Source organism: Mirounga leonina, unplaced genomic scaffold (genome assembly GCF_011800145.1).
Source record: "Mirounga leonina isolate KUSES-001 unplaced genomic scaffold, KU_Mleo_1.0 Mir_126, whole genome shotgun sequence".
Lineage (NCBI taxonomy): Eukaryota > Metazoa > Chordata > Mammalia > Carnivora > Phocidae > Mirounga > Mirounga leonina.
Window position 1 is genome coordinate 17029574 of NW_023270314.1, and position 20343 is coordinate 17049916.

At 44.7% G+C, this 20343-nt stretch overlaps 1 protein-coding gene across 2 annotated transcripts in view; it reads left to right on the forward strand.

Moving 5' to 3' along the window:
• Positions 1-20343, forward strand: part of PPM1H (protein phosphatase, Mg2+/Mn2+ dependent 1H) — a 244476-nt gene that overhangs the window by 167069 nt on the left and 57064 nt on the right. For both annotated transcript variants that reach the window (XM_035002242.1, XM_035002243.1), the window contains exon 6: positions 6372-6490. In XM_035002242.1, the coding sequence (XP_034858133.1) occupies positions 6372-6490 (119 nt within the window). The remainder of the gene's footprint in view (positions 1-6371; positions 6491-20343) is intronic.

The window sequence follows — 20343 nt, forward strand, 5'->3', positions numbered from 1 at the left end:
TGCTTCTGATGGGACAGGCCAGCTCTAACAAAGTAACACTAACCAGTCGTGTTACTTGAATGCTGCACAGCTTCTGAGAAGTTGTTTCTGAGTTGCCTAGTTGTGGTCCACTCTGCTTCTGAGAATAGAATGTCTCTGTGCTGGGCTGTTGGGAAGCAGTGGGCTTCAGCCTGAATTTGAGCCTGGTTGGTCCTTCCCAGTGACGTTAGATTTCCCTCAAATTATTGGAATAACAAGGGGCAGTGAAGCTCCTCTCAACAATTTTCTAAAACCTACTTTAAAAACTGGGTTCTCTTATTGGGACTACATCAAAATAGAAAAGCTGCACAGTGAAGGAAACAGTCAACAAAACGAAAAGGCACACTACAGAATGGGAGAAGATATTTGCAAATGATGTATCCAATAAAGGGTTAGTATCCAAAATATATAAAGAACTTCTATAACTCAACACCCCAAAAATAAATAATCCAATTTAAAAATGGGCAGAAGACATGAACAGGCATTTTCTCCAAAGAAGACATATAGATCACCAATAAACAAATGAAAAGATGCTCAACATCACTCATCATCAGGGAAATGCAAATCAAAACTACAATGACATATCACCTCACACCTGTCAGAATGACTAAAATCAACAACACAAGGAACAACAAGTGTTGGTGAGGATGTAGAGAAAAAGGAACCCTTGTGCATTGTTGGTGGGAATGCTGACTGGTGCAGCTACTGTGGAAAATAGTATGGAGGTTCCTCAAAAAGTTAAAAATGGAAATACCCTATGATCCAGTAATTTCACTACTGGGTATTTATCCAAAGAATACAAGAACACTAATTTAGAGGAATACATGCACCTCTATGTTTGTAGCAGCATTATTTTGTAATAGCCAAGTTATGGAAGCAGCCCAAGTGTGCATCGATAGATGAATGGATAAAGAAGATGTGATATACACACAAACATTCAGGCATAAAAAAGAATGAAATCTTGCCATTTTCAATGACATGGATGAAGTAGGAAATAGTATGCTAAGAATTTAAACACATGAGCAAAGGAAAAAGAGAGACAAACTAAGAAACAGACACTTCACTACAGAGAACAAACTGATGGTTACCAGAGGGGAGGTGGGTAGGGGGATTAAGGAGTGCACTTGTGATGAGCACTGAGTAATGTGTAGAATTGTTGAATCACTGTGTTGTGCACCTGAAACTAATGTAACACTGTAAGTTAACAATACTGGAATTGAAACACAAACTTTATTAAAAATAAGTAAAAATAAAAAGTGATTTTTAGTTTGTTTTTTTTTCCAGTCATCCATGTTCAATAGTAGAAATAGTTATAAATACAGGTAAGTTAAAAAGAAAACCATCAGATAACATTTTACATTTAGATGACTGAGTGTATGTGCTTATACAAACCATATACATAGAAGACCATGTTACGGACTGTTTGTGCTGCTATCGCCCCTAAAACTTATGCTGAAGCCCTACCCCCTGGAGTGCTAAATTTGGAGGTAGGACCCTTACACAAGGAATTAAGATTAAATGAGATCAAAAGAGTAGGGCTTTCATCAGATAGGATTAATGTGCTAAGAAGAGACCCCAGAGATCTCGATTTCTCTCCCGCGAGAGACAGAGGAAAGCCTGCGTGAGGTGCAGTAAGGTAGTCTGCCAGCCAAGCAGCAAATCCACTGGCACCTTGATCTTGGACTTCCCAGCCTCCAGAACTGTGAGGCATAGTGTTCAAACCCCCAGCCTGTGGTATTTCAGTATAACAGCCCACCTAACTAAGACGAAATACGAAAACTTTCATGAGTACCGCAGAAAAAGATCTACACAAATGAGCAGAAGTATGTTTTCCTCTGAAAACCTACAGGTGTGTGTCCCATTATGTTATAGCATCTCATTTTTCATGAATCAACCACCTATTTGCTCTACTCTACTTAGTTCTTGAGTTGTTTTTTCTTTAACACCAGTAACTCCCATCTGGTCTGACAAATATAACAATAGTGAGTATTAAGATGGCTGGTAAGAAGGGAGGCTACAATTAGGATATGGATGGTGATTTTTAAAAAATAGTACAAACATGTCCTAGGTACACAAGGAATACAGGTGAATTCTATGGTGGGCCTAATTGTGACAGAAAATATGTCCTGCATTATGTGAAATGTGCCATGGCAGTTAGTAAGAGAAGAAGAAAAATAACCATAAAGGTGGAGAAATCTAAGGGTGTGACATCAGTATCAGTGGAAGATGAATCTTACAGTATTTCTTCAGAGCTAAGGCACTTTTTTTTTTTCCACCTTTTGACCTATCTGAAGGTGGGATATTTTGCAACCGATGGGTGCTGTCAGCCTAGTGTCAGGCATGACGAGGATGTCCTCTCCTGGGCATGTATGGACATCAAAAGAGCAGCCCCAGACTTGCAGAGTGGGCGTCCAGCAGCTTAGAAGAAAACCCTGCAGACAAAAATGAAGCCCTCCTAAGTCTCCTTGGATTCTCCTGGTTGTGCAGAGGGGCTTGGAGGTGTGAACCTGACTTGTTGAGCCACATTCCTGAATTTGGAGTTAGAAGTAAGCCGACTGGAGAGAATTGCAGAGCTGACTTAAGAGCTTTGCACCCCTGGTTCCGAGGCTTGTTCGGTGGGTTATTTAAGAAATGCTGCCTCGGGCGCCTGGGTGGCTCAGTTGGTTAAGCGACTGCCTTCGGCTCAGGTCATGATCCTGGAGTCCCGGGATCGAGTCCTGCATCGGGCTCCCTGCTCGGCGGGGAGTCTGCTTCTCCCTCTGACCCTCCCCCCTCTCATGTGCTCTCTGTCTCTCTCATTCTCTCTGTCTCAAATAAATAAATAAAATCTTTAAAAAAAAAAAAAAGAAAGAAACGCTGCCTCACCAGTGCTCCAAGGAAACACGGGCTGCTGGTGTGTGGAAAATCACGAACATTAGTGACTCAGCGTTGAAAACCGATGAGCAGTTGGCTTCTAAACGTGAAAACGTTTTTGGAAAACCTTAGCCGATATACTTCACCTAGATATTCTTTTTAAATACACCCCAGATTGATATATAAAAATTTGTCTAAGTCCAAAGGAGCTCTTTCAAAAAGAATAAAATAAAAATTCAAAATGGCTAGAAAGTACTGTACATAGTATAATTGGCAACTTCTTCCCCTTTCTTAGGGGTAAGAAAATAATAGCTCCTCTGATAAAGGGCATCTTAGAGTGGGTGAAACACAGTAGCATGTTGTTATAATGGGAGACAGCAAGCAGTTTGAACCCCTGAAAGCCTCTGCGTGTGAAGGGGCTCCAGATGTCACAGGAACGCGGGATTTAAGGTCCCTCTGAGCCTGCTCATCCTCACAGGGAGAGGTGAGGTGGCCCATGCAGAGAGCAAGCTGCTCAGGAGTTCCTAGGGGCTTTGCAGACGTCTGCCTCAGCAGATCTTCCTTTACCACTGCCCAGGCAAATGTGTACCAGCAGAAAGGGTGTGAGGGTACCCGGTTCAAGCACCATCAAAGGGCCACTCAGCCTCCTGGTAAGGGGGCCAAGTACCTGGAATGCTGCACGCTGACCCCTCTTGGTCACTTGAGTCTGTGAAGAAATGTACTTAGAAATGGCCTTTGGATCCTAACCTGCTTGTTAATAATATATATGTGTGGCATTTACCTGTATTGATATACACACATGCACTTGTATGTACGTATATATCTTATATATGGATCCGTGTATGTCTGACACCACTTACATAAGCTCATACACACACACTCACTGACATACATTGTTTGATAACCTGCTTTTTGCAAATACATCTACTCTTTCCATGTCATTACATATTCTCTGTAGTGTCAGTATAAATGATACCATAGAATTCTTCTGGATGGATTTTTCCTCATTTGATCACTCGTATTATTAAAGGATTTCTTCTAGCTACTTGAGGAACATCCTATGGCCAAGCTGTGTGCAGACCTGTAATTTTTTGTTAACTGGATCCTCATGGGTACCTACTAGCGATTCAGACTTTGCATGGTCCAGGAGCAACAGGACCACAGGCCTTTTGCCCGCTTTCTGTTTTTTATAAATGTGTGTGCAGGTTAAAGGGTTAGAATGGGGGTTATGGACATAGTATTAAGCTCAGTCTCTGAAACCACCCAGCCCTGGCTCATCACCTTGGGCGAGGTGTCTTTTAAGTTCTCTGGATCTTCGTTTCCTCGTTTGTAACTTGAGTCTTTGACACGTGCTTTGTAGGACTGTTGATGTAGTAACAAGCATATCAAGTGCCTGTTATCTGGTAGCCCCTAAGTCAGTGTTCGAACAGCTTGGGGGGCTGGGGTAGGGAGAAAAATGTCATGCTGATGGGGTCCCACGGTCCTAGGGGATGATGCGGGGTGCATAGTAGATGCTGCCGTTCATTGACAATTGATGCCTCTGCTCCTTCAATCCGGACAGCTGGCCTCCTGGGTGGAACTCCTGCAGCTGCACAGGGCCCTGTACATGGTTCAGTGCTCTGCTCTTGCTGTCTACAAATCCTTAATCTTGAACAGAGGCTCCATATTTCCATGCTGCACTGGGCCCCGCAGATTCTGTAGCCAGTTCCCCCTTGTAAGGTTGTTGGCAGCGTGACATGAGAGCTCACAAAGCACATGTCGTAGTTAGGGTGTAATAGGACTCAGTAATCATTAGATGGATACAGTAATTTTTTTTATGAGCAGAGATACCTACGATAAGTGCATTCATTTAATTATTAAACATGTGAGATAAATACACAATTAATCTAGGAGAGATTAAGAAACTGCGGCTCCAGAAGCTTAATCACCAACTAAAATCACACAGCTTATAAATGCAGAACTTGGATTCAAACCCAAGTCTGTCTCATCCAAAGCCCACACCACTGACGTGCCCTATGAAGTATTAGCTTCCCTCCCTCCGTCCCTCCCTCCCTCCCTTCCTTTCCTTTCTTCTTCCTTCTTTCTTTCTTTCCTTCTTTCTTCCTTCCTTCCTTTCTTTTTCCTTCCTTCCTTCCTTCCTAGGGAACCTCTCTGTCAAACTCAGTGTTTAAGTGTTCTTGATATTCATCAGCAGCCCAACCCTTACCCCAGCAGAGGTTTAAGAGCCCCTCAAAGATGATCGAGAATTCTGCCAGACCTGGAAACTTTGGGGGCTACAGCAGGAAGTAAAGACGCTTCCTCTTTTCAGTACTATCCTGCCATGTCTCCAAGCCTGCTCAGAACTCCGTTACCTGGCCCAGCCTAGCCAACCTGGTGACAGTTCAGCTTGCTTCCTCTGTTTCCTGATAGGCTTAGCTTAGGATGACCAATGTCCAAATGAACCTCCAAACCGCCATGAGAATCAGCAGGAGATCTGCCTGTGTCAGGTCCTGGGAAAGAGGCTGTGGGAGATGCCTATTTCCAGTAGACTGAAGACATGGCCATCTGTCCTGTGGCAGGGATCCCTTTCCTACAGTGCCAGGTCATGATTTGTTCTGCCCACTCTTCCCTGCCAGAGAGAGAGAGAGAGAGTGAGAGAGTGAGGGGAGGGAGGGAGGAAGAGAAAGGATCCATTCCACCACACTGCTAATAAGCAGGCATACAGCATGGTGCGGGGAGGCTTCAATGCAAGTTTGCTTATGGTGTGTGGCCTTCGAGCAGGGAAGTTAATACTTGAGCATTTCATCTCTTGGATAGCCGGATTTGAATTTCGAACGTGACAATGAGACTGTTTGTTGTTTCAAAGCAATTCCCTAAGTGGCTGTTTGCTCAAGACTTTTGTAGTGTGAACAGAGATTTGGGGGAGGGGAAGAAGCCATCTGCTCTGGAATAGTCTTCCAATTACATGATCAAATTACTGCAGAGCAAAATGGAAGGAGTCCAACAGAAAGTTCCCGTCTGGTGTATCCAGCCCCAACCTGCTCTCTGGGGCCATTGTGTCCATGTGGAGATTCACATGCAGGTTTCAAAGGCAAGGCCATGATCGCCAAGAGTGTGAGTAGGAGAACAGAGAGAGCCAAAGAGGAGAGTCAGGGTGAGCTTTCTTGCTGCATCAACATGCCGCTCGGGAAAATGAAACAGTCATGGATTTGAATTAAAAAGTGAACTTTTGGAGAAACTCAGTTTCTTTTTCTTTTGACTTTAGTGATCTGTGTCTCTGATTACAATTAATTTATCACATGAAATGAAATAGTTACATCCCTTTATAAATTCAGTTGGTGATTTTTATTTGCTGATAACTCTCTTTGTAGATTTGTAAATCTGTTTATTTCCCTTAAAATAGAACAATTTTCTTGTTTTTGAAATACGGACTGTCTTGATTTGCAAAACATCATTGAGTCTTATTTTTTCTTCTAAATATGTGTGTTTGTGGTTTTTTTTTTCCTTTCTTTTGCTATTAGGCATTCATGCAGCCTCACTTGCTGGGAAATGAGTTCACACATTTGGAGTTTCCAAGGAGAGTACAGAGAAAGGAACTTGGAAAGAAGATGCTCTACAGGGACTTTAATATGACAGGCTGGTAAGAACATGCCTCCCTCTGCCTCAGCACCACCACAGTATGTGTGAGGGAAGCGTCACCACCGTAAAAAGCCATTTATGCCGTTTGAATCAGGTAGTACAGCCAGAGACTTGGTTGGTGGTGAAGGAAGAGGGGCCGTGCCCACTTCTGCAGTTTGTTCTCGGCACCAGTCCTCAGATCACAGTGTCGGTTGGCCTTGGTGCTTCTCTGAGGCCCTCCCTAGGGACATGAGACCCGAAGAAGCTGACATAAATCCTCACTTTAGATGAGCAAGCATTTTTGAGGCTTTTAAAACACATTTAAGTTGGTCAGCAGCTCAAAGAAATGAGCTAACAGTTTATTGAGCCAGACGGGTGTGGATGTGAATCTTAACTCTGATCTTTCTAAATAGACAAAGTTGGATAAACTGCAGAACCCTTATGAGCCTAATTTTCCAAGAATAAAGTGGAAAATATATGCTCTTTGAGAGGTTATTGTAAGGACTAGAGGTAATGAGCCATCTTCATTATTTTTTCACATTCATTTCGAGATAAGAATCTCGGCCAGAATTTGCAACGACGTGGATGGAACTGGAGGGTATTATGCTGAGTGAAATAAGTCAAACAGAGAAAGACATGTATCATATGATCTCACTGATATGAGGAATTCTTAATCTCAGGAAACAAACTGAGGGTTGCTGGAGTGGGGGGTGGGGTGGGAGGGATGGGGTGACTGGGTGATAGACACTGGGGAGGGTATGTGCTCTGGTAAGCGCTGTGAATTGTGCAAGACTGTTGAATCTCAGATCTGTACCTCTGAAACAAATAATGCAATATATGTTAAGAAAAAAAAAAAAAGAAGGTAGCAGGAGGGGAAGAATGAAGCGGGGGAAATCAGAGGGGTAGACGAACCATGAGAGACGATGGACTCTGAAAAACAAACAGGGTTCTAGAGGGGAGGGGGGTGGGAGGATGGGTTAGCCTGGTGGTGGGTATTGAGGAGGGCACATTCTGCATGGAGCACTGGGTGTTGTGCACAAACAATGAATCATGGAACACTTCATCTAAAACTAATGATGTAATGTATGGGGATTAACATAAGAATAAAAAAAAAAAAAAAGAATCTCGGCCAGAGTTGTCTTACTCCCACGGCACACCTTTGTAAGCACCACATTCATTTCTGTAGTGGATCAGTGGCTAACACGGACTAAGACCTCTGTTTCGTCCATATGAGAAATAGATACGAGGTAAAGTACATCTACGTCATAGGACTGACGTAAGGACTAAATGAGAGCGTGCAGGGCCTGGCACGTGGAAGTATGAGTGAAAGTTTGCTGTTAGCCCCGAGGTACTGAGCCCTGAGCGTCCTTCCAGTCTGGAGGAAAGTAGGAGGATGAGACAGTGGACTCTTTCCTTGACATATCTCCAGCTTAGGCAAAGAAGTAGTTTCATTATCTCTTCTTCATTGACCAAAATAGCTCTAACAGATGGCCACAGCCCAAATTCTCGTGGTAGTGACTTCTAGGCTGGGAATATACTCCTAGGGAACAGTTGAGCTACCTAGGGAAGATAAGGGGCTGATCTGAGGCACTTCCGGTTGTCCTTTACCATCTAAAAGAAAAGATTTTCACCACTATCCACTCTTCTTCTAGTGCAGGGTCAGCAAACTATGGCCCCAAAGCCAAATTCCACCCACGGCCCCTTTCTGTAAGTAATTGTTTTTAGTACCGCCACATTCATTTGTATACATTTGATCTTTGGCTACCCTCACTCTACAACAAGGTGGTTGAGTAGTTGAAATAGAGACTGTATGATCCACAAAGCCTACAATACTTACCCCTGTTCTAAAACACGAGTGGATTTGGCAGAAAAGGCTCACCCTATTTGCAGCTCTGAGGTTCTGGAGTTTTGGGGCCCCAGAATCATTACTCTTACCTGACTGGGTTTTCTTTGTAAGTTCATTTTTATTGAATCAGCAAAATCAGCACTTGTCACAGAGAAATTTAAGGTGAGGGCTACTCTAGCTGGAAAAGTGTGGTGGGGTTTAGTCTAGGTTTTGCAGAGTTTAGAACGATGGAAGGAAAGGTGTCCTAGGTCAGGAATCCCCATGATTGCAAACAAATAAACAAAAAGAGTGGATCTGAGAGACAGTGAGAAAGATGGCCAAAAAGAAAGAGAGCTTCTCTGGGAAATCACACTGAGTTGTGGTATCAAGGGAACATAATTGAGGATAAGGGAAGGCAGGCAGAGAAATACATTTACTGTGGGAGGCTGTGGGTTGTGCTAGTGTGTTCTGAGGAGAATGAATGATGAAAGCAATGTTCTAGGAAGGCAGTCCTAAGGAGTTTGAAGGAGAATGATGAGAGAAAACAGATTTAGGTAGCCAGAAGAAAACCAGCATAGAAATATGTATGTGAAGGGGCACCTGGGTGGCTCAGTGGGTTAAGCATCTGACTCTTGATTTCAGCTCAGGTCATGATCTCAGGGTCCTGGGATTGAGCCCCACATGGGGCTCCGTGCTCAGCGGGGATTCTGCTTCTCTCCCTCTGCCCCTCCCCCCGCTCATGCATGCTCGCTCTCTCATGAGATCATGACCTGAGCCCAAGGCAGAGGCTTAACTGACTCAGCGACCCAGAGCCCCAAAATAGATAAATCTTTTAAAAAAGAAAGAAAGAAGAAAAAAAGAAAAAGAAAGGAAGGAAGAAAGAAAAGAAAGAAATACGTGTGTGAAGTCTCTGGAGCCAAATAGAGGGAAGGAAGCAGAAAACGGAGAAGGAAGGAAATGAACAAGAACCTAGATGATTTAGTCCAGAGATAAATGTAAGGGGTAAGTCATTAATTACTCCAATTACCTGTTGAAATAGGTCTTTTCAGCTAGCCTATAATCCCCCAGGAGGGGGGCACTCCCTCCCCTGGTGCCTGACACCCAGTGAATGGCCAGGGATTATTTATTGGACGGAAGGAAGGAAAGGGTGTGATTGATTGCAGTTGAGAGGGCGGGCAGTTGTGGATGGCGGATGGGAAGGGTGGGAATAAGGAGCTTGCTTGCATCTGAGATAAGTTAAGCTTGAGGCAAGGCCGTCTGTGTGTTCTTTCTATGCCAGAAGGCCAATTAGATTTATGCAGTCAGAACACACTTGGTAAACAAATGGCTAAAGATTACCCCCATTTTATAATTTTTAAAATGTAGATAAGTTCAGGGACTAGATTACATCCAACTTTATACATACACACGCAGTCTCCTGCTGTCTCTCTTACACACAAACACACACACATACACACACACGCAGTGTCCTCTCTCTTACATACACACATACATACACACGCAGTCTCCTGCTCTCTTACACACACACACACACACACACACATCCATACACACGCAGTTTCCTGCTCTCTCTCTTACACACACACACACACACACACACACACACACTGTGTTAGCATGATCCTAAGAAAATAAGCAGTCCATAAATAAGCTGTATTTAATGTATGGAACTCCACAGAAGGTACCGAGTGATTGAGGAGCCAAGCCTGAGAATGGCTTCAGTCAGATATGATTTGCTGCTTTGTTTAAGCATGGTTCCCCACGCGGCTATTGGCTCCAGCTTTGGCTCTGAGCAGAGATTTATGTATATCTTTGTGTATTTCCTACCTGTTCTTTTGACTTGAAATTGACACTTAAGAAAAAGGAGAGCTCTTTATATCTTTGTTGAAATAAGTGGGGAAGTTTAGAACCAGGTTAGACCACTGCCCTTGTAAACTCCCTCCCTCAACCTTAATGAATTCCTTTTTTAATCGTTTTAACCTCTCATGAGAAACCTCAGATCTGGCAGTTACCTTTTAGACTTAAAAAAAAAAATGGGATCACATTTTGCTGCCTTTCTGAGTTGTCTGTAGAAAGAGAAGAGCTGGCAAATCATTCTATAGAAAGGGAGATGAAGGTCTGTGGCTCTTTTCCCACAAATGCCTTAAATTACTACCAAGTGGTTCGAATTGGTTGAAGGTGGTCTGGTGGGTATTTGGTATGTGTCACGCTCGAGGACACAGGTTCCTGTCATGTTCCTTTATGTTTTTGGGCTTCAGAATTAGCCTCGGCCTATGAACTTGTTTTTCCGAAACCCTTCTACAAATCAAGGGTTCATGTAATTCAAAGCCCTTTAATCCTTGTAGTAAATACCTACTTGTGGTGGAAATGTTTATCTCCCCCCATGGGCCCCCCACGAATCATGACAGCAGTGGGCCTACCTGACAGTTATGGGAAGAGCTAAGGGCCAGACCCTACAATGAGAGCTTAAGGTGATTCCTCGTAGATAACAGTCCTATGAACTAGATACGTTTCACAGATGAGGAAACTGAGGCAGAGAGGCTATGTTTCAGGGTTACATAACTAGTAAGATGGGAGAAGCTGGGATGTGAACCCAGACAGCATTACTTGAGGGTACACACTGTTTACTGTGCCGAACTGCCCAATGCTGAAGGACTCCTCCTTCTTGTTCCCATTTTGCAGTTGAGCAGATGGAGACTCCGAGGGATTAGGTGGTTTGCTCAGCTTCTGCCAATGCAAGTGTCAGAACAAGGACTAGATCCCAGGTCTCTGACTCCTAGAGCTCTTTCTGATACAATGCCAACAGTCCGTTTTTCTTCAGGGTAAGAGTAGACCTAATTACTCAGTTTTGAGCTGTGACATAAAGTTAAGCAGGGGGACCCCTATCCACCAGGATTAGTGTCTCCCTGACGGTCCTTTAAACAAGAGGATGGGATGAATGAAGCATTTCAGGAGCTGCTGAGGCACTAACTTTTCTAGTTCCTTGTTCGACCTCCTATATTGCTGGCCAAATTAAACCATGAGACTTCACGCTTGTCCCTAAGAGTCTGTGTGTGATTTGGGGGTGCTCTTGGTGGGGGAGATCTTCTAAGAACCAGGTCTCCCGTGCTGAGGACAATTGCCTGCTCTCGTTCGAGGAGCATCATGGCAGCTCTCCGTGGTGCGTCTGCAGCAGAGAGGAAGGTGTGGGAGAGGATGTCAGCTCTGGGGGGGGCCTTGTCTCATCATCAAGGATGAGTGTGTTGCCTCCTGATGGGGAGCTTTTCTCTTCCACCCTCATGCTTTCTCAGAGACCGTGGAGCAGCTTGGCAGGCCCAGAATGTGTAGAGGACAAAAGGTTATTGTCACCAGCACCTTCATAATGAAACCAGTCTCTTCCCTGGCTCTCACACCTCCCCTTTGCCTGCCTCAGATTGCTTGCCCAGTAGTTTGATTTACAAAGGCATTTTCTTCACAGTACCCCTGGAACAGGGTCGGGCTCTGACATGGCCCAGGCCTCACCTTCTGTGCCTGGTGTCATTGGTCCTCGTGCTGGAATCCGGCCTTGCCTCGTTGCAAGCCGGTGCCCCTCCTCCTTCTCCTCCCCAGCCCTTTGTGTCGAGCTGCTATTGCATGATGCACACTAGCTGGCAGTGTGAGCTCTGTGGCCCGACCTGCAGCCCTCTGAGCCATCTCAGGCTGGAATTTGCTGGCAAGCATCTGTGTTACTGAGTTGAAACAACAGTTTCTCACAGCTGCCTTTGTGGCACTGGGTCCCAGCTCTTGGGCCTGCTAGTGATTCAGCTTTCTCATGTGGGTTCAGTGTTCGTCGTGCGCTGTGTCCAGGCACATGAGCGGGGGGCGGCGGGCGAGCAGGGGGCCCAGGAGGACATTAGTGTGTGGGGGGGGGGGCTATAGCTACACCCCTGGCGTCCAGCCAGGCTCTCCAGCAGCTGTTCCTGGCCTGATGGGATTTGTAGAGAGCCAGGGCCAAAGAGGAAGAGAAGTCCATCGTGTGAATGCAAGATTGCTTCCAGATGGTTCTGGTTATGAGTAAAGTACACCAGAATTCTTTCCTTAAGCAAAGCCTTTCTAACATTTATGATGGTCTTATTTCAGAGAACAGCCTGGACCTGTAACCTGAGACGGCCTGGCTTAGTTAGTACAGAGTTTACAGCTTTGGGAGATGGGCTCCATGGGTATTGGCCCTTGCTCTGCCAAGATTCTCGAGTCTTGGGCAAACCCTGGGCGCCTAGGTCTCTCATTTGTAAAATGCTTCCTTTGCCCCTTGCTGCCAGCCTCTCTGTCTGGTGGGGGATGGGCTTTGCTCTGCTTTTCAGAGCTTCTAGAAAAGACAAATTCCAATAGAAAGATTCCAGTGATGGTAATCTTTCATTTTGATCTCTTGCAACCCTTAACTCTTTATGATTCTAACTTGATGACACATCAGGGTCGTTTTCCCCTCCTGTATTTCCTTTAAAACTATGAGCAAATCAGAGATTTTTCCACTGGGAGCAAGCGGGGTCAACCACCATTTTCTCCTTTTAGTACTTACTACTTTTGTGAAGGCAAAGGAAATATTTTTTCTATTCTGAGTGCTCTCCAACACAGTAGCCAGTAGCCACATGTAGCCATTTAAATTTATATTACTGAAAATTAAATAAAATTAAAATTTTTTTCCCACGTCACACTGGCCACATCTCCATTGCTCAGTAGCTAGATGCGGCTAGTGGCTGGTGAAATGGACAGTGCAGATAGAGAGCGTTGCCGTCATCACAAGCAGTTCTACTGGATGGCCCTGCTACTTAGATAATGTAAGGGTATGAGTCTACTTGTGTGGGGAGGACATGCAAGAAGCTGTCTGTAACTGAACATCCCAATGGCAAGGGATTAAAAAAAAAAAAAAAAAGACAGCTGAGTCCAGATAGGGCGAATGAGTAGAACGGCATGGCCACATCTATGGCTTCTGGCCCCACTGCTTGCTAGCCTCGGAGGTGGCTGGGTAATGGGCTTCGGTCCACTTTTCAGATCTTCAGAGGCATCAGTCACTGTGTTTAGGGACAGCTCATCTCCCAATCCAGCTCATCACTACTTGGCAAGCCTGCTGGCAAGCCTGAAGCCTGAACGAAGACCCATTTCCTTTGCTGGTCAGTAGCCTACCTCCCTCGCCCAGCCTCTGCCCGCTGCCTGCTGGACTGGTGCCGGCCATTGGCACTTCGGTTCCTCTTGCTTTTCCTTCTACTTCTTGGGGAAGTATTTCAGATCCTGAGGGTCTGATTTAAAAAGCAACTTCACTTCCAACCCTTTCCATTCTGTTTGGGGTGAACTCTATTCTCCATCTGCAGCCTGGAACCCAGCTCAGGGATGAGAGCCACAGCCCCACGGCATTGGGCTTCTTACCAATAATCCAAGCATTTTCTGGAAAGAAAATCACTGGAGGCAGCCCCAAGCATGGCCTGGAGCTACTGGGTCGAGTTTTACAAATATTGTAGATGAGGCTTCTATCTTACTCTTTACTGCTCTTTTCAATGCCCTCTGACAGCACATTCAGGCAGACTGACAGGGAAGTGGATAAGCAGATTGAGAAATGCCACAGAATGCTTTATGAAGCCAACTCCAGAGCTGCACCCGCATATAATATAAATTGATTTATTGAATCAAGCACAGAAGCCCTGTTACAGAAACCCCAGGCTTTATCCTCCCGAGGACCACCTATTAAAGCAGCCTCAATTGACACTCCTCCTTAGCTTTTCCACTGATCCCCAGGCAGTTTTTAAAGGGACGGTGTCCCTCTTTTGGGCCTGAATTTATATGTTGGCCATGCCTGTGGGTCTAATTAGCATAGCATTATTAATCTTCCTTGGAAAGCCTGCATTTTCTATAATAGCTTGACTCTTGAGTTTTAAAGAGTAATTGGAAATTTCAAACCCTGTCCTTTTCCCTCTTTTTGTTTTTAATTACTTTTAACCCAATCTTTGGAAACCTACCTGCAGATGTCTCTTGACTGGCAAACGTCGTTGGAGCACCAAAGGGTTTCCCGGTCCCGTCTTGGTGCAAATCCTGACATTACTGTCGTGCCACAGATCTCACGGGGAGGCTTTTTAAACCCACCAGAGAAATATCACATTTTAATTTTATAATTACTTCACAAGAAAGCAGGCCTTTCCCTAGTTAAACCTGGTATTAATTTCCTCCCAGAAACTTGTATTTTCATAACTTAATGATTATGGGCCACCTTGGCAGCAATCTGATTGCTGAAAGCAATCTGGAAATCCGACTTTGTAGAGAAGGGAGGGGCTTGGATGTCATTCCAGAGAATTTTAACCCTGTGGATTGTCCAGGATGGGCATTGGCTGGGATAGGGAACAGGCACCCAAAAAGTCCTCGGGTCCCAAGTGCAACATGGGGCTGAAGTCTGAGCTGGTCAGCCTCACGTGGGGAGGGGCTGTTCTCGGGGCTCCCGGAGCTAAGATGATGAACCGTTATTTGCGATGTGCATGTTCTGCATCCTTTCAGGATTTGCAGCTCTAGCTGCAGGAGCAGCAGGGAAGAGAGCCTGCCCTGCTGTGTGTAGCACATCTCCTGACAGTGATAAATGACTCCTTGCTCCCCGCCTCCCCCCGCCCCCGGCCCCCCTCCACTCTGCCCATGAGGCCAGAGGAAGCTATGAGCTATTTACAAATGGTTGGAAGCCAAGACAGGCAGGCATTGTCAGGGCACCGGGAGGAGAAAGAAAAGAAATGCCCAAGCGTGCTCCCTGTTGATCGTCCACGCACACAAACCTCTCTGCTCTAATGATAGGGGTAAATTTATCATTCCTAAAGTGGCCAAACTACTGCCAAGCCTTTCTTTCCCCGAGACCCTTTGCACAGTCCTGGCATTTGTCGGTACCCATTCATATACCCCTAAGTAGAGCCTACCTCCTCCCCTTCCCCAGTGACCATTGCTTGGGGCTCAACAGGACATGTGTGGTGGTGACTTAGCTCTCAGTCATCTGGGGAACTGCTTGCATAAATCCCTGTTAAAATAGCCAGTGTCCTTTTAAGCAAGGACCCCCCCCCCCCCAAGGCAGACAGGCACTTGTCTTTATATTTGGCAAACCTTTACTGTATGCCTGCTGCCTATGAGACATTGAGCAGTAGTTAAGAACGTGGATGTGGAGCTAGACTTCCTGGCTGGGTTGGTCCTCAGGTGTGGCTTGGCCAAATCATGTCACTTTGGTTTTCCCACATGTAAATGGGATTCATGACAGTACCTAATAGGATGTCATGAGTTGGTATGGTCGTGTGCGTTCAACACAGTCTGGCATGTAATAAGTGCTCTAGGTGCCTAGTAATATAATCATTAGATACTATGGAGAGTGAGGTGGTAGGCAAGGTTTGATCCTAGCCTCAGGAGGTCCACAACCTAAGAGGTGTTGAGTTGCTTGCTTCTCAAAGTAATGGCAGGCTAGAAACCAAAAAGTAAAAGGAAGGCAGTTTAGAGAAGCAAGAAACTGAAGGAAGGTCAAGGTGTCCTGGCAGGTCTGTCCCACAGCTGCTGTGGCAGGTGAGCACGGAGAAGGTGGGGCTGTTGTCTATGGGAAGAGATACGCTCAACACAATTAGGAAACCTCTCTGCCCTGTGTGCTGATGGGTAGGGTGTTTTCTGTTTTGTTTATTTGTAGGCCATTTTGTTTGTTTTTAGAGGTTTTTTTTTGGTCTATACATCGACTCTACTACCTCTGTTTTTGAGTCCTGGATGCTGAACTTTTTAAGGTTCCCTGTAGCCCTCCTGAGCCATACCTAAGGTGCTGGGATACCAAGCCCCTCAGTAGCCAAAGCGTGCTCTCCCATAGGAGGGGCTTTACCAGGTAGGACTGTGTTCATTTCATAGGGATGACCAGCTGGCCCAGGGACCAGCTTTCCGGAAATTTATTGAGCAATAACACTTTATCTATAAATCTATTCTTAAATTGTCAAGAGTGAGAGAAGAAGATCTGTTAGAATTTGTGCATAAATAACTAAAGCAAGACAATATAGAGCTTATTTATAAAAGGGGTTCTGAAGAAACGGCCTTGTGGTGACGTTCAAGGGAGTGGTGGTTTTTAAGAGGGGAATTTGGGGCTGGGGGAAAACTTCATGGGGAAGGCTGTGTTTGAATCACAAGTCTAGAAATAAGAGAGGAGTTTTAGGAGGGTTGAGGGCCAAAGGGAAGGACACTCTGAAGGGAGGGCACAGCACAAGGGAAAGCCCAGAGGTATGAAAATAAGATGTGTTGGGAATATGGAAGCCAGAGGTAATACCTAAAATAGTTTCAATAGACAGCATGGAGGAGTAGGTTCCATCTGTGTCTTAGAAGCCCCCTGCTGTGCCAGGCATTAACTCTTTATTTACCACACTGTAGGGATTCCAGGGGAGGGTCCAGAGCACCAGAAAAGGGAAAGGGGTGGGGGTGGGGGCTTGGTACAGTCATTATTTCCCAACCAGTACAGAAGCATTTCAGTGTTTTAAACCTCTGAATGTACTATATTGCTGTGAATCAGCTAGACAACATTGCAGGTGGTAGCCTAACATAAGTGACAGGCAGAGGCAAGTGAGAGGGTGTGGGGCAGGGGTGGGTAGTGAAGGGACCCAGCAATCTAGATAAGTAGATTGAAGTCAATTCATGGGGAGCTTTGAATGCAGTGCTAGGATGGCATGAACTAACGTCTTATTTTCCCACCCTTAAGAGCTCTGCACCTCTGTAAAGTATGAAAATGACACACAGCAGGGCGGAAATATGGAGCTGACAGTATATTTAGAAGGACATATGGTCCAATCCTCAGCCTATTTATAAGATCCTATTTTTAAGGAAATTCCAGAGAAGTGAGTGCTACAACACTCCACCAAATTTCCAGGTACTTAACTACCCTGCCAAGGAAACATTTTCCTGTGTCCAACCTACGTTCCTCCAGTTATAAAATTTCACTCTCACCAGAGCTTGATAAAGTTTTTTTTCTCTCTGCCACCCCTTCCCTGCCCATAAGGTTTCTGAGCAGAAAGTCAGTGTTGCTGACAGGCCCATGAAGGTGCTAACCTACCACGGCTGGGAGACATTTTCATCAGATTCAGCTGAGGTGCTAGTTGAAAGCCCTAAGTTCTGGACTTACCCCAGGAATCCGCATGGCAGAGTGGGACCAGCACCACTCTGAACCCTGAACGATTTCATGCTGCCACCATGTTCCTCTTAGCTTCAGACAAGACTTAGTCAGAGCAAGGGTAAGGTTTAAGTCTGTCCCTTGCTGAAGAATTAAACACACATCCTTCTATAAGAACTGGAAATGCTGGTAATACATTCACTTTTTGTTCTTCACCTTGTCGTTCTGGTAAAAGCAATAATGCTCAACCAAGTCTGGGTTCAGATTCCACTAGGATTAAGTCAGCTTTGTCCATCTCCCAGGTTCAATCAAATGCAATACATTGTGCTCAGGAACTTAAAGGACAGAGCACAGGGCTTCATCTCTGATGTGAAGAGGATGTTTTAACCATTCCTCATTCAGTAACGGCGTTGTGTTGGACACTGGAGATAGAAAGAAGATGAAAACAATCCCCACCCTCATGGTGCTTACAGTGCAGTATAGGACAAGCCCATACCAAAAGTGGAAGAGGAATATTTACACACAGTGTAGCTTTTTCATCTGGAGTGATTATTAAAAACATTCCAGAATCCCTGAGGTCCTGGAATCTGTATTTTTTTTTAAACCTCTCAGGTGATTTCTGTACCTCCTTGAACATTGGCTTTGGGCAGCCTTAGATATTCCTACTGTGGCTATGAGCAACTGCTAGCAGAAATGATTGGTTAAAGAACACTGGGCGGCCTGGGCTCTTGAGCAGGTTTGTGACTTCTGGCCCCTGGTTTTGCTCCTGTTGTTGCGTGGGAACATCCTTGTCCACCTGTGTGGGCCAAGGACGCTGTGCAGGAGGGGTCATGGACTGGACTGACAGTGCAAGTTGGGAGATGATACCAAGCCCGTTGGTGCCTACAGTGGGTCAGGGTTGAGTTGAGTGTCTCTTTTCCATATTGATGCTTATGCCCATAACCTGGTTAGTCCAGGCCCCGGGCAGGGTATAAATACATGGAATAATTAGGAAACCATGCTCCTAGGGCATCTAACTTGCTGGTTTCTTATTCCTCTTCATCCTGAATAAATGATAGTCCCTCCCCAGATTTGTCTAATCCTTTTAGATGGCCTTGGATCACCCTGTGAAAAACTGGGTACCTAAGTGTGAAGATGTACAGTCTGTAATTTATTAACAACAGAATAATTTGAAAGCTCAACCTCAGGTTAGACTTAATTCTACAGTGATCTGGAACATCCACCATATTGGCAAGAGAAGAACATGCCTAAGAAGGTGGTATGTTTAATCTTCTGTGTGACCTACCACTTTAAAAACCTGGGGGGTTAGGGGGTAAACTTTTTAAAAATTTGTATGGTTTACCCTGATGATGAGGAGTAGTAATTAAGCAATCCTATTGGATATCATGACATTTTATGGCACTTACCATATATTCATAGCTCCTTAAGGATGGCAGAGAACCATGACTGAGACCACAATGCACTTTGCAAAGGGCAGACCTGGAAGTGAGCTAGATCTCTATTTCCTAGTTGTGTGACCTCCATTTTCTTATTTGGGTTAATGTTAATATCTGTCTTACAAGCTTGTTTTGAATTATATAAGTTTAGGGGCACCTGGGTGGCTCAGATGGTTAAGTGTCTGCTTTCCACTCAGGTGGGATTGAGCCTCAACTCGGGCTCCCTGCTCGGCGGGGAACCTGCTTCTCCCTCTTCCTCTGCCAACTCCCCCTCCTTGTACGCTCACTCTCTGTCTCTCAAATAAATAAATAAAATCTTTTAAAAAAAGAATTACATAAAAAACAGTCCCCAGAAGAGAGTGTACAACCAGTGATGGGTATATTAGAACTTCTGTGAGTGTTTGGGCTGAGGTGGCAGCAGAAGATTTAACAGTTGTTAAATCAGTTGTTGCCTTTACCATCCATCATCTGAAACAGTGGGGCCGCCTTGATGCAGGACCCAAGAGTTTGGTGTTCTTTCCATTGGTAAAGATTGTCAGCCATTGCCCAGGCCTGTGCTTCTTACCCTGAGGCTCGAGTCACGTGAGGGTCAGCAGAAGATTCCAGAAGACTGAGGGTTTCAACTGAAGATTTTGGGGATAGGGGAGGATATTTTTCTGTGTTGAAAAAAATGTTACATATATGATTATTATGCAAAATTCTCTTGGCTTTTTGGGATAAAACAGAAGACTTGAAAAAGCACTGATGCCTACTTTGAGATACTTGAGCTCTGCCAGGTGATGTGACCAGTTCGAGGACGCTCGAATGGAAATACTGAAATGATGTAGCATAGGGTAGAGTCCCGGTGCGTGTGTGGCTTCCCCGTGGGGACACTGCAGGACTTGGTGCTCCCATGTACAAATATCCTTATGTCCAGAGAGAGAGAAGCTTTGTGAACCAGAGGAACTGGACTCTGCAGTAAAACCCTCTTTGCAAGGAACAATCTACCTGCTATTTTCTCCCCACCATTCATGGAAATGGGGTCAATTTTGGATATTTCTTGATTTGTATATATTGACTTGGTTTCATACAATATAAAGGCCAATGTCAATGAAATTCATGTTTGTTTCAGAATAAATGGTCCCTGAGAAAGCAGAAATCATTCCATATCTGTGTACTCATAAAGTAAGGATCTGTGATTCATACCTATGGGAGATCTAAATGTTATTGATTAGAGTATGAAGAGCTCTCCTAGCCAAGTGCTAATGCACACCAAGTAGATACTGAATCAGAAATCATTTCTAAATCTGAAATTTCCCTAAAAGTCGTCCAGAATGTTTTATCCTGAAATAATATTGGTTCTGTTTTGTGTACATGCACACATGACCAGTTACATTTCTGAAAGACTGACTCAAAGCATCTTCTTCTGTATGAATGCTTTTTCATTCCTAACCTTGGGCCCATGAGTTAAGAGATGACCTTTACTTTATTTATATTATTATTATTTTTTTATTATTATATTATATTATTATATATTA